Source organism: Bombus vancouverensis, chromosome 14, assembly GCF_051014615.1.
Source record: "Bombus vancouverensis nearcticus chromosome 14, iyBomVanc1_principal, whole genome shotgun sequence".
NCBI classification, from domain to species: Eukaryota; Metazoa; Arthropoda; class Insecta; order Hymenoptera; family Apidae; genus Bombus; species Bombus vancouverensis.
This window is the reverse complement of record NC_134924.1, coordinates 1,240,693-1,254,388: the sequence shown is the minus strand read 5'-3', so window position 1 is coordinate 1,254,388 and position 13,696 is coordinate 1,240,693. Positions and strand designations below refer to the sequence as shown.

The window sequence follows — 13,696 nt, the reverse complement described above, 5'->3', positions numbered from 1 at the left end:
CACGCGACTTTTCATTTCAATTTTAATTGAAGTTTTAATTCAGATTTTTCTTGAAACTTCAAGTTCTTTTTTAATTGAAATACAAGCAAGATTAGGATACAGAAATTCGAAAATAAAATTAGCATATTTAAATATGAAATATGTAATTTTTAGTAAAACACTGTACAGATACAATTAACCACAGTTTCATATAAAAGAATTGTACGTACCGACTAAAATTGGATACCGATAAAAATATCTAGGAAGCGAATATTTCCTAAAGTCTTGACGGCATCGCGATTCAATAATAATTACAACCTCCGCAAGCGCATTCGATTCGCGCGATATTGAATTAACCGAATACGGTACGTTTTCGTTCGCCGCTGTTCATTTACGAATAAATCTCACTCGTTGGTACAAAATTAAACAACCTTCAGAGCTTGTTCGACTCTCAAATGAATTTCAGCTTATTTCACTCCTAATTGGCGTGTTTGGTTCATATAAATTACTACACTGAATTCCTTGCTTTTATTAAATTTAAAGTCATCGGGTCCGTCGTTATCTCGTGCACAAATTGTAACTGTTTTAACTGTGACACATCTTCTCTTTTAAATTTCACGAATACTTATCTATTTTCATACATCAAAGAAATTTATTTTTCCTCGTTTATTTTATTTCCACCGACCACATTTATTATAATTTTGTTGATGATTTGCAATATATCTAGTTTTGTAAGGATGCATTTGTTTTAAGTCTCGCGACATGTCATTTCACTTCACAGCGATAATTCATCAAAACACATATTGCCACCACACGGACAAGGATCTGTACAGAGCATTAAAAAAGAAAATGAGCGGTATTTATAATATGTGATTCTAGACATTATGACAATGAGAGATCTCATACTGCTTTTGTATATACAAAAGTGTCGTTTGAAATTTATTTTTCAAGTTAGAAAAAATTTAATTTGACATTAGAAATACACTAATAATGGTACAACTTAATAAATTAACTCACACATGTTTCCTAACATGCCATATACATTATTTTGCTCTGTTATGTGTTTGATTGCTCTGTTATGTTCGTCAGAACAACATTCGTCAGAATACAATTCATTCGTAGACTTAGGCGTACAAATTTTCGATCAGTGACATCTTCGATGTATATCTGATTCATCTCGTATTCACATTTCAGGATAAATTACATGTATAATATGCACCACCACGAACTTACATCATAGCTACGTTTACGTAATTGTGCAATATCGCCATACGACGCTGCCATTTCACCGATTCGTACCCCCTAACACAAAGCGGAATTGCTTTCATCGGTTAATCGAGTCCCGGTTACATGTCAGTCGTTTCTCTTGAAATTTAATAGACGTGCTGTTTTCATGGGCTCGTTTCAGTCCAAACCGATACTTCGGACCTTTGTAATTGAAATTGTATGCTTCCCTTTAAACTTTAGAATAACGACAGCTGCAATGGAAATACAGAGAAAATTAATTCGAACGACCGGATTTAGAGGACGAGATGATCGACGGTAGCCTCGTTTATAAACGAAAATAATACAAATTTCCCTTAATGAATTTAATTACGAATAATACTTGTGGAATTCGAGAAAACGAAAATACAAAATCGTTACAATGAAAATGTATATCTCAATACACGGTTTCACTACAAATAACAGAGAAGATAGAAGAGAATTTGAATTTCTAACGCGAACGCCAATATCAGTGATGTCAACTGTGAGCTAATAATGCAAGAACGTAAGGATGCAGTTTTCGGAGAATACCTCTGGGTATTTATACACTGTGAAGGTAAGGTTTCTTTGCTTTTGATTACAAAATGAATAACTTGCACGCTGCGCGAATTATTGCTCGAAGATACGAAAGAGTCGTAGCGATGAACGATACTTCTGGAAATTAGGACGAAGTTATCGCTGAAGCAAACTTGGAGACTCATAATGGAATCACCGAGAGATAATTGATCGTCCGACACATTTATTTGATAAAGAGAAAGAGAAGGCTAAAGAGAACCATATAAATTCTGCTTACGATGGGTTTCTATGTAAAGAAACTATGTATGTAAAGAATCTATGTAATAGATTTTATTAATATAATATAAATTTAAAATAAATTTTAATTAATTGGTAAACGTAAACAATAATTTATATACTTTTACACCGACACATATAACATTTTATGATGATACATCTGCACCTTGAATTTTATATATTTCTCGTTATACATATTAATAAAATAATAATAATAATTTCGAAAGAGAAATTCAACGTCAGTATTTTCAGTTAATTATCAAATAATCAATATGAAACGCAGATATGAAAAAAGATTTTATTGTAAACAGTATAATATTGAATTATATATATATATATTGTCTCATGCTTTTTAAAGTGTATTCAATACATAATTAAACTTTTAAAACTTTTATATTTATTAAAAAATACATTTTTCACATGAAAAGGACTGTGTTTTTTTACTTCTTACCTTACATTTTCCACTTCGTTATGCCAAAAATGCCGGATATAATGTAGTTACAAAAAGATATATTGAGAAAAATTTTAAGATTGATACCTGTGTATACGTGTATTAGTAACTACCATACTAAATATTTTTTACCATGTAAACTTGACAACTATTTGGTAACTCTCTCTCTCTCTCTCACTAGCAACTCTAACACTCGACAACACTCACAACTCAATTCTAACGACTCTATGCTTCGACGTCTCGATCAACTCTGACCCTCGCCAATGCATTCCTGCTCGGTCCTGCACACACACACACACACACTTTTCGGCTCACATACTCTGGCCTCTCGATTGCCTCTCCTTGAAATATGAAACCGTACTTCTGTTTTGACGCTGCTTATCTTTTCTCGCGTCACTGTTACTAGGCGCTCTTGGATGTAAACAAACCACAAAAAGACGGCGTACACGGTGTTTTCTAATTTCAGCCGATCTCCAATCAAAGATATTCTACGATATTACATAACTTTCAACGAAAAATTAATTTCTGCGTTTAATATATAACAGAGTCGAAATTCGAGGGGAATAAACGTAATCGATATAATGCTCCTCTGCAACGCTTTGCTGTAATTTCGTTTTCAGAATTCTCCGGGCTGTAACCACGCCGTAAAGGAGGAAAAGGCGCTGGCAATAAAAAGGAGAGAAAAAGAAAACGATCGTCGTTAGGATCAGCTAGTGACTGAATTGGATGTTCAATCACAAAGTTGATTATCGAACGTTCTCCATCAAGAGTCAGTTATATCGGAAATCGAAACGATTTCTTCGCTGTGAATCAAAAATTCAGATAAGAGAAAACGAATTCCACACCAATTCTCTTGTACTATTAGTCATTCTCAGCGAAGAAATTCGTTTTTGATTCCGATGATTGCATCCGGCCGACGCTTCAGTAACGCATAAAAGGCGATTAGGCTGAAAAAAGGACGAAAATTGCGATGACAATGGGCAAGAAAATACGCGATGATGAAGCAATTTATAATATCTAGACTGTTCTATTACTCTCATTTTTAACTCTTATTATATGTTTAAAACAGATGTTTTATGGTACAGGTATGTTTAAACCTAAATATATGTCTGCAGTAAATGTTTTGCAACTTCCACATACATTTTCATATTGGTTTCAAATTATACCATAGGACTCACGGTAATCGTATTTTATAACAGTGCTAATGAAATTTCAAAATGTTTTATATAATACACACAATGTCTTCGGATATTAGGGCTCTTAAAGAAACTGATCCCCTTTATTTTATATACAATATTTTATATAAAATATATTTTATATATAATATTTATTCCTTAGTATCGTGACTGACAGAAATTTTCCACTTTAAATGAAGTTCTGACTAATAAAAACCTGTCCTCAATGAAAAAAGCATCAGCTTTATTTATGCTCAAGTTGCATAGTCCGCTCGATTGAATAATCGGCTACGTCCATCGTACTGACCAACGAAAACGGAAGAAACGCAAAAACAATCTCTATCATTGAGATTTTCGTGTCATGGAACGCGAATAGAGCTCTATAAGATGGACAAAAATTTGCGCGTCTTTTACGAAGTAGAAAGAGGAAACGCGTCGTTGATATGACACCAAAAAATATCAAATTCTCTCATCGTAGATGAGAGAAAGCTACAAAACCGAACGACGTGACAGAACGCATTAACGTGGCCGCCGAAGCGTAGATTTCCTTTGATATTCTTATGAAGGATAGTCGTGACGTTAGGACGATATTAAAAAGTCATCAGTCTCAAAGATATCAGTCTACACGACGCTACGGTATAATGGATTTTCCCGGAAATTGTTAGTTTTTTCAGAATTGGTTTTCCTTTGTAAGTGAGTATTTATAACGATGATATCTCTTCCTCCTGTGAATTTATACTTTATATAATATGTATTCGCACGAGCTTTAAAAGTATTGCATAATAAGCTGAAACCTGAATACTTTAAGTGATAAGAGAGATATATTTGGTTTCACAATTATTGAAGAATTTCAAAGAGCTTGTATTATATATGTCGAGGAATAACTAGTGAGTGGAGAATAAGTATTTTAGTCTGGAATAGTATCAGGTTATAAGTAATAGAAATTTATTTCTTATTGTCAATTATTTTAGTAAAATGAATCTGATAATGATATATCATTTTAATTGAAAATTTACTGCAACAAGCCGATCCGCAAGATTTATGCATTAAAATATCATTCATTTCTGTATCGAGTAATTATTGAATGCGTCAAAATTACCTCAAAAATTGAAAAAAAAAGAATGAAGATAGGAGGAAAAAACCGAAATTGTAGTTGTTATAGATCTAGTACTGGTAGTACAGTGCTGATAGCATCGTAAAAATTAGTGAATCATTCTTTATTGTTGTCAGCCATACTTGGTAAAATATTTATCTGAAGTAGCATATAGCTATATATACAGCATCAACGTGACGATTATTCTTTTATCATCATATACACTTTATTACAACTTTCAGAGTGATTGAAATAACTAATTCATAATTTTTCATGGGAATTTTATATATCTATCACGGTACATTTTTTACTATCTGAATAATATTTTGTAAAGTATTTTGACAAAATCTGGGTTTTCCATATATCTTTCAGTTTAATTTCTCTTTGGTACTAATGCTAGTATTAATACCTAATTAACAATTAACATCGAATAAAACGATTACAATTATGCAGTAACAACAATAATCTTCCAAAATAGCCTGACTCGAAATATCTTTGCGTAAGATTATGTTACTTACCCTGTTCGAAGTGTATTTAAAGTGCTAAGGATATGATCAATTACATTTCCTTAGAAGGATAGTTTCATTAATAGTTTCATTAAAATGAATTAAAAATCCAGAATCTTTAAGGTGGAAACCAAAGGAGTTCAATCGATTCTTCGTTTTATGAAATTTGCCATTCTCATGCAAGATTGATAAGCAAACGATCCGAGCATCAAAATCCATCTTGTTCGACGAAGAGTTGTTCCAATGATTAAACGACCTCGAACCTTCTATGTAACGCCCACTGAAGCTGCCATGAAAAAATAATTTAGAAAACCAGGAGAGAAAACACGGTACATGCGATCGAAGTAGACGAGTAACCTGTCGTTCGTGTACTACCCTTATCATCTCCAGATGATTCGTTATATGTATGGTATCTATATCAGAAAAAGTTATATTAGGTTGCGTTTGGGGGAATTTTTTCACGAATTTCGAGACAATTGACGTTTTGAATAAATAAGTATAGATATAACTAATATTTTTTTATACAATGGTCAATACAATATTTTTTTATACATTGTTCATTCAATTGTCCTATTTTAAAATAATAGTTACGCTATTAAACAAACAAAAGAAGATGTCCTGTTAGGGAATAAGCAGAGTTTACAGAAACATGTTGAATATTAAAGAACGTCAATGTTGGCTTAACAAGTTCTGGAAAAGTAATTTCAACTTCTCGACTAAACATCAAAGTGAAAGGCTTTAAATTGCAAGTGGTCGAGCTAGAGAAGGGTTGAAATTGAGCTAGAACCGAAACGAATAACCAACTACCGACAATTTACGAAGTAGAGTTAGTTTTGATAAATATGTATTCATGACCTACAAATCCCGCAAAAGTTGTACCGATTATTACATTTTTTTTTTTTTTATTATTTACTAAACATATTTAGCATGACAATATTACATAATACATATCAGAATTATAGGATAAAATGAATTAATGACTCGATTAAAATAAAATGTAATGAAAAGCGTTATAATGAAATGGATTTTACAGTCAAAATTTAAGTATAATTGTCATTTACCATCGATTTAATTATTAGACTGCGGATATTTGTGCAAATTCGTATGTGATGATGAATTTTTGAATGAAATTTTGATGAATTGATAATTTTATGAACATAGTATCATTAGAAGAATTTCAGATATGAAAGGGTTAAAAAAATAAAATCTAATAGATATTCGTTTTATCTATTAAATATTACGACACGTACTTTAGATATGAATTATGTTACATTTATATTTACAGAAATTAAAATTAATCTAACTCTCGTATTGATCATATTTATCGATTGATTGTATAAGGTCAGTTGTAAATGTAATATAGAACTCGAAAAAGTAATTTAGCCTTTTAACCACTATAAACTTTCAAAGATTTCTAACTCTGCTCTATTGATTTTCCTAAATACCATCTGTCTCTGAAATTCACACCCATAATTCATTTACGTTTCATTTATCATTACATCGTGCATAGGCATGGCGATTGCGGAATCAGCGATCTCTTGACGCATTATATTCCCAAGCGAGTACTCGATCAATTAAATAACACGCTATAACCGTAAAATCGCGTTAAAGCATCCAAGAACATCATACTCGACATAATTACAATGTCCTAGCGCCGAGAAAATGCCAGTAATGGACAACAGCCCCATCTGGAAATTCGATTTCGCTCGACCGAATTCATTAAACGTTTCCATCGTCGCGGACGCAGGGAAAGAAATGGCTGTGCACGAGGAGAAACGCGTTGAATCGCTCTTATACGGTGATTTTGATGAGTTCAAATAGTTCTTCTCTCGCTCGAGGTTCGTGCGGTTAACCCGTCGCTGGTCATTTGTCTCTGAAAGCGTTAACACCATCCATATCCGAATTTCAAATTTCAGATAATGGAAAACGTGCTGTCGAATATAATCTATTCCGGCCCGTATACATGAGGTTTGACTTTCTTTAACGCTGGACAGGATTTGTTCCATTCGTATCATCCGCACCTAACAGTGTATGCTTCATGTTCAGGTACTGACTAAATATGTTTTTCGTCTGTATATGTACACTACTGCTCAGTGAAGGATAGTTGGTGGATATTGTTTGAATATTTAATTTAATAATAATAATTTGAATAATCAAATGAATAATTAATTTGAATTTAAATTCAAGACACTTATAATTTTTAAGCAATAGTATGATTATAACTCAATAGAGTACGTTTAATGTTCAAAAGCTGGCTAAAACAATTGTCATTTGTATATGTATGTATGCTATCGCATATAATTGTTCCAAGGACTTCAAAAGTCGACGGATATTGGAATTTAATACACTGATGATTTTTAAAGAACAGTGTATATCGGTTTGATAAATAAACAATGTATATTGTCACAATAATGAATCGTATGAGTTAACAATAGCATGGAACCTCTATTTAACTTTTATAAAAAGAATGTAGATACTCTCTCACGTTCGATACGGTGTAATTTAATTAGAAAATTACGGATGAAAGAACTTGTATTGATTTTATTATTTATTATTGCTACAGCTATGTATGGCAGAATATTACAATGTGATAAAAAAATTAAGCTTTAGAAAATAATATAATTTGCATCTGAAATAAAATATTATAAAATCATATTTAAAAATTGTAGAACTATTTTGATATTTTTGAAAGCTTTCTACGCCCGGATAATTTAATTTCTAAGAGTGGTATGTTCTATGTCAGACAAAGAAACTTCTTTCAGATAGACAGAAAGACTGCGATAATTATTGGGATAATAATATTTAAGTTCTTCAATAAGTAATTTCAATTTATAGTTTGTCACTTTTTTATAAAAAATATTATAAATAATAACTTTTACTCATTATTATTTTAATTAATTTAATCATTCTAAGCGAACTGACACACAACCATTTCTTTTCTTTCAAATCAATGAGAGTATCCGGATATTTATAAGAAATGCAATTTAATATTTAATAACACTACTTATAAGCAATCAATAGTGTACATGTGCGAAAATATCAGAGCTGTGAAAGTGCTTCCGTCCATTTGTCCATCGAGACCAAATGATGAAATTTAGGTTAGTGTAACGATAATTTTATTCGTCGAAAACAATTTATTCAGAATCGCGTATTTCCTTTCAACGAGGTGAAAAATCACGGTTTTCATGTTTTGAACTCAATGATTCTAGAGGACTACACATTTATTACGATTATCCGAGGACCGAGATATAAAATATAATCAATTGATAAAACATCCAACGAATATGCAAAACGTGAGCGGATAAAAGTTTCCAAGTTATCTGCAACGTTAAAGAACCGAGAATCAAATAAAAGAATTTTCCGATAGATCGATGCTGTTCGTATTTGCTAGAGCTTCTTCCAAGCTCGATTTAATGTACCCAACAAGCCAATTTTATTCTTCGAATACAATGAACATTGCTGTTTACATCTATTTCTACGAGTTTTGTGTTACACATTTTACTATAATCAAGTATTGGAGGAATACGGAAATTACTTTTTTCTTTCTCAATTTTATTATCGTTTTCTCATTCTTCAACAGCCAATAGTAGACTACGGATGTTTATGCATTTTTATGTTTGTATAAACATAACTAAAGAAATTGAACCTAGATAAAAATTTAGTCCATATACCAAATACAATATTATAATAAGTCCTCTACTTTGAATATTTTATATACTTTTGTATATTCTATACATTCTGTAGGTTTCTGCATTCTTGAATTTTCCAAATATACATAAACATCCGCAGACTAGTCATTACGCATGATATTATACAGCGGCTACAAAACATTCTACGAAGTAATCCTTTCATATATGTAACGTGTTTTAAAAGCACGATAAATATACGTACTGTATCTATAATTGTTGCACGTAACCGTACGTATCAGATACTTACCAAGCGAACGACGTTTTACGAACCGTAAAAAAAACATTTGATAATATAAGGTAATTGTGTGACAGAATGCGGATGTTTGTCTTCAGGAAGTTCGAGGCAAAGGTGATGTTGCGCAAGTCGTAAAAGTCGAGGCCAAACGGTGTGAAAAGAAAACGGGCCAAGGTTGTACATTACCCAAATCGAGCGATTTCCGGCCTCCATTTCCGATGCGAAACGTAGTCCCAAATCGATGCTGATTTCACGAGGAATTTATCGCCAGGACCCTAAATCACACGATTTGAAATAACGACGTTTCTCCTTTAGTGGCGGATGTCAAACTTTTACCATGGCTCCGGACGATTCCTGTAAAAGCACAAAAGGTTAGTAAAATTGATCGTTACTCTTTTATCTCGAGAACGAAACAACTTCTAAGTGTAAAATGTCACGTTTATAATATAGAAATGAGAGTTTTTGGGAGGACTTTTTTATAGCGAAGATAGGTAACCCATTTAGAAGCTTAACCAAACCTATCAACATCACTTTCTGAAACATTTATTATCTTACTTCTAGAATACGTAATTAGTGTTTAACTCCTGAAAAAGATAGATAGATAGTTGACCAGTTTGGTTTCAATGTGGCTCAAATAGAAGAATTTCTTCCTCTTCGTTTTAGTCTTTAATTACAACTGTCTTTTTAAATTACGAATTTTAGACTTTTAATTACAAACCTAGATTTATAGATAACATAATAACATACTAACAAGTTAGTATGTGGAAGCGAAACATGAATAACTTTGCCATTAGCAAACTATTAATTTTTATGCACTCACAGAAAATTTGAAGGTGCAAAAATAACCACAGTCTGATCATTAGGTTACATGTTGTTAGAAATTAAAAAATGTCCTGACTCTTTGCGCCGATAGTATTCTGAATTTAAATGTCAATGACCCTCGGGATAGAAAAGAACTCTTCGATAAAATAATATTCGATAAAATTTTTAGAAGACTTCCGCATCGAACGATACGCCAGAAGTACAAGGTTATTATCGGGCAATTAAAGATTTTCACGAAATTTTCATCGACGTGATCTGGTGATTGCGTCATGTCGTCCTACGAAGGACACGTTTACGAGCGGAATCTCACTTGAAGACGCAGAGCCGAAGGGAAACGCGCGGAAAGCTTCTAAATTACGATGTCAACGCCCGCCACGGACCCGTTGCCGTCCACCGTTTCCGAGGAATTGACGACCGCTCTTATACCGACGGTTACCAAGATCGATACACGGCTGGACGTCAATCCCGTTTCGGTGGTTTTGGCGATGTCGATAGTCTACATTTTATCACCAATCACCGTCGTCGGGAACTCCATTATCCTGGCCGCCTTCTATAGGTACAAAAGGTTACGGACTGCATCCAATTACCTACTAGTCTCTTTGGCCGTCAGCGACTTTGGGGTAAGCCATCAAGTAATTTTAACTATGGCAACCATTGAGACGCGATCGACATCGATGTGTTGAATTAGTCCAGTTTTTTATCCTTCTTTCTCTAGTAAATAGAAATCATAGGAGAAGAAACATGACAGGTATATTTTTCTTTAGTTTTTAATTTTAATATCACCCTGTAAGTAAACAGAAGAATTTTAATATGACGTAGTTGACGATCACAGTTTTCTTTACTTTTATGTCACTTATTGGCTGAAAAAAATACTAATTCTTTTGAAAATAGGTGATAAATTCACAATGTCTTAAGAGAGATTAATTTATACAATTAATATTATTGGTACTTTTTTAGTGTTCAGAATGGTAACAAAAAAGCACATCTAATCCCCAAATTAAATAAGAAAGTAGCTTCGATGTAGAATTTATTGACGACATACTGAATTTTGACAAAAAACAGGAAATTTGACTTATCATGTTCTTCGCCTGTAGTACTCAAATATTGTCGATAAAATAATGTTATTCAATAATAAATTAATTAAATTAAATGACTTAAATAAATAATCAAGTTAAAAATAGAATGTAAAGAATTATAGGTCAATATCGTCAATGCTGAGCTTTTATTAGAATCCATTTCAAAGGAGATATCAACATTGAAGTGCCCCATTGTTTCTCGAGATTGATCGTCTAACGGGATATTTTAATTAGTCAGCTAATCAATCAGAAAACGGGACGAGGCGAGGATTCTATCCCCGCTGCAATTCGTACGATAGTCCTTCCGCCGCGATTGATGTTGACACGTTTCACTTTTAGTATACAGGACTACTCAAAATTAATCAATCAAACTCCTTTATATTTTATGTATACCATAAATACAAATAATTTATATGATATAATAAATCAAACACAGACAACATAAACATAAATCGTGATAATTAAACGTTATTATGGATGGTTCATAAAAAAATTCAAGTCACTCTGGCTCAACATAATAAACCTTTATCGATACGGCATTTTTTCTTATACTTAATCATAGACTATATCGAAACGAACGAGATCTTACAATCTGATCCTACATCGAAATAGTTTGTTTTGAACAGTTCAACCTAGAAGCAGACCACGTATACGTTGTCACCTGCTGCTAATGACCTAAAGCACACTCCGTTATAATACCCCAACATACAGCAACTCACCCTCTCTGAATAATTCCTCTTTAGAGAATGTTCGCAATATTACTACTGAAAATGGCTTTGAACTCAGTTTAATTTTACGTTCTACACGAACTGCAAGCGTAAACGTTAAGGAACGCTTTGAAACATACGTACGTTTATTATAAAACTTTCATTTTGCCCAATGTCTGTTGTTTATAGAGTAAGTTCCGAAGAGGTCATAGAGATGATTCTCGCCTCTAATCATCCAGCATATGCAAATCGGATATTACTTGCACGCAGGTCGGTGTGTTCATGCCCTTTGGGATGCATCTAGAGTTATCTGGGCTGCCGGAAAATGGCGTTTCCACGTTGTGCATCGTACCATACTGCATCGTGATTGCACTGTGCAGCGTGAGCGTGTTGGTGACTGTGGCAATCGCTGTGGACCGGTTGACGTCGCTTGCACAGCCCCTCAGGTACAAGAACATCATCACTCACAGCAGCATCGAGAAGTACATCGCCGTGTTCTGGATCTACGCGATCATTGTCGGCCTCTCGCCTTTGATCTACGCCAAGATACCAGGAGAAACTCAACCACACAGGTGAGAGCCGCTGCAATCTTCTTTTAGTTTTAGTTTCATTAATGAGCCGATATAGTAAACAATGTAAATAGCAAAAACATTTTTTAGTAGAAATGGTCAAACGGATATAAATTCCATGTGGAAATTCACGATGAAAAATGTTGTAAGTGATAGAATAAGTTATTTGAGCATGTAGGTCTATCTGTAGGTCTGTATATGAGCTAATTAAATTATGTTTATCAAGATGAAAGCCTAATATAGAAATAAATACAATAAATTTAAATAATGGAAATAAATGTTATTAACATTAATTTATAATAATTACAATAATTAATAATTATAAACATTAATTTATTCTTTAAGTAATTCTGTAAAGATGATGAACGCTGAAAATCAATATCGTTCAAATGGTAGATTATACACCTGGTGAAGAAAACAAATAGATTTATTGTTTTTATTGAAAATCTTCATTTCTGACATGTATATCTCTTACCATTTTGAATTCGCGTTTGTTAATTAAATTCAAATGTTATAGGATTTTCTCATGTTGGAAGAGATTGTAAATTGCATTGTTTATAACATAAAGAATATGTTCATTCGAAGAGTGAAAGTATAAAGGTCAGTGAATAAATAAATGTGAGTTAAAGGTGATGAGAAATTTTTAGAATACAAATTACTGAATAATTGAATTAAAAACGATGAAAAATTGGTACAACAATTTTGAAAAATTTTAATGTCTTAATAGTTATTTTTTGTCAACAAAAATCTCACTCTGAAAGCGCGTAAAATAAGTTTAATTAAATAAAAACGCGAGGTTTGTAACTAAATTTCTTTTATTTTATGTAACTAACTTAACTAATTCTTCCGAGAATCAGAATTTCCTATAAGTATTGTTATAAATTAAAATGCACGCGGTAGGAACTTTTGCTAATTCTGCACAGCAGTTGAATCCTATTGAACAAACATTTCGAAAATTGCTAAAATCAGATTGCTCACTAGTCACGTTCCTCAAACAACCGACGGGTCGAACGAACAGTAGTATAAAACTAGGAAATACAATCATGTGTTCCAATCGAGCCTGCGCTTTTTTCACATTTTGCACCGACAGTGCAAAAAAATAGCAAGGCCAATTTCTGTTCCTATAAACAAACGTAGTTAATTTTCTACTTCTTTTTTTTACATACTTCGTCGAAACGTAACAAAATGTAAAGTTCATTAGGGATGCATGCGTGCTATGATTTTCTATTCTGTCTTCATTTTACGTGTTACAATTTTGTAGCTCTACTGTAATATAAAATAGAATAGAAAGATTCTTTCGAATATAAAAATGAAATGTACACGAATTAAATATATGCAC

At 32.7% G+C, this 13,696-nt stretch overlaps 1 protein-coding gene across 2 annotated transcripts in view; it reads left to right on the top strand.

Moving 5' to 3' along the window:
- Nucleotides 1-9,435: 9,435 nt before the first annotated feature.
- LOC117158212 (uncharacterized) overlaps nt 9,436-13,696 on the top strand; it is a 12,488-nt gene continuing 8,227 nt past the window's right edge. Inside the window, exons 1-3 of one of the 2 annotated variants that reach the window (XM_033336873.2) lie at nt 9,436-9,554; nt 10,175-10,625; nt 12,059-12,360. In XM_033336873.2, coding sequence (XP_033192764.1) covers nt 10,365-10,625; nt 12,059-12,360 — 563 coding nt within the window. In that variant the 5' untranslated portion in view covers nt 9,436-9,554; nt 10,175-10,364. Of the gene's footprint in view, nt 9,555-9,940; nt 10,626-12,058; nt 12,361-13,696 lie in introns of those variants that run through there. The other variant, XM_076624040.1, reaches the window with a different exon arrangement.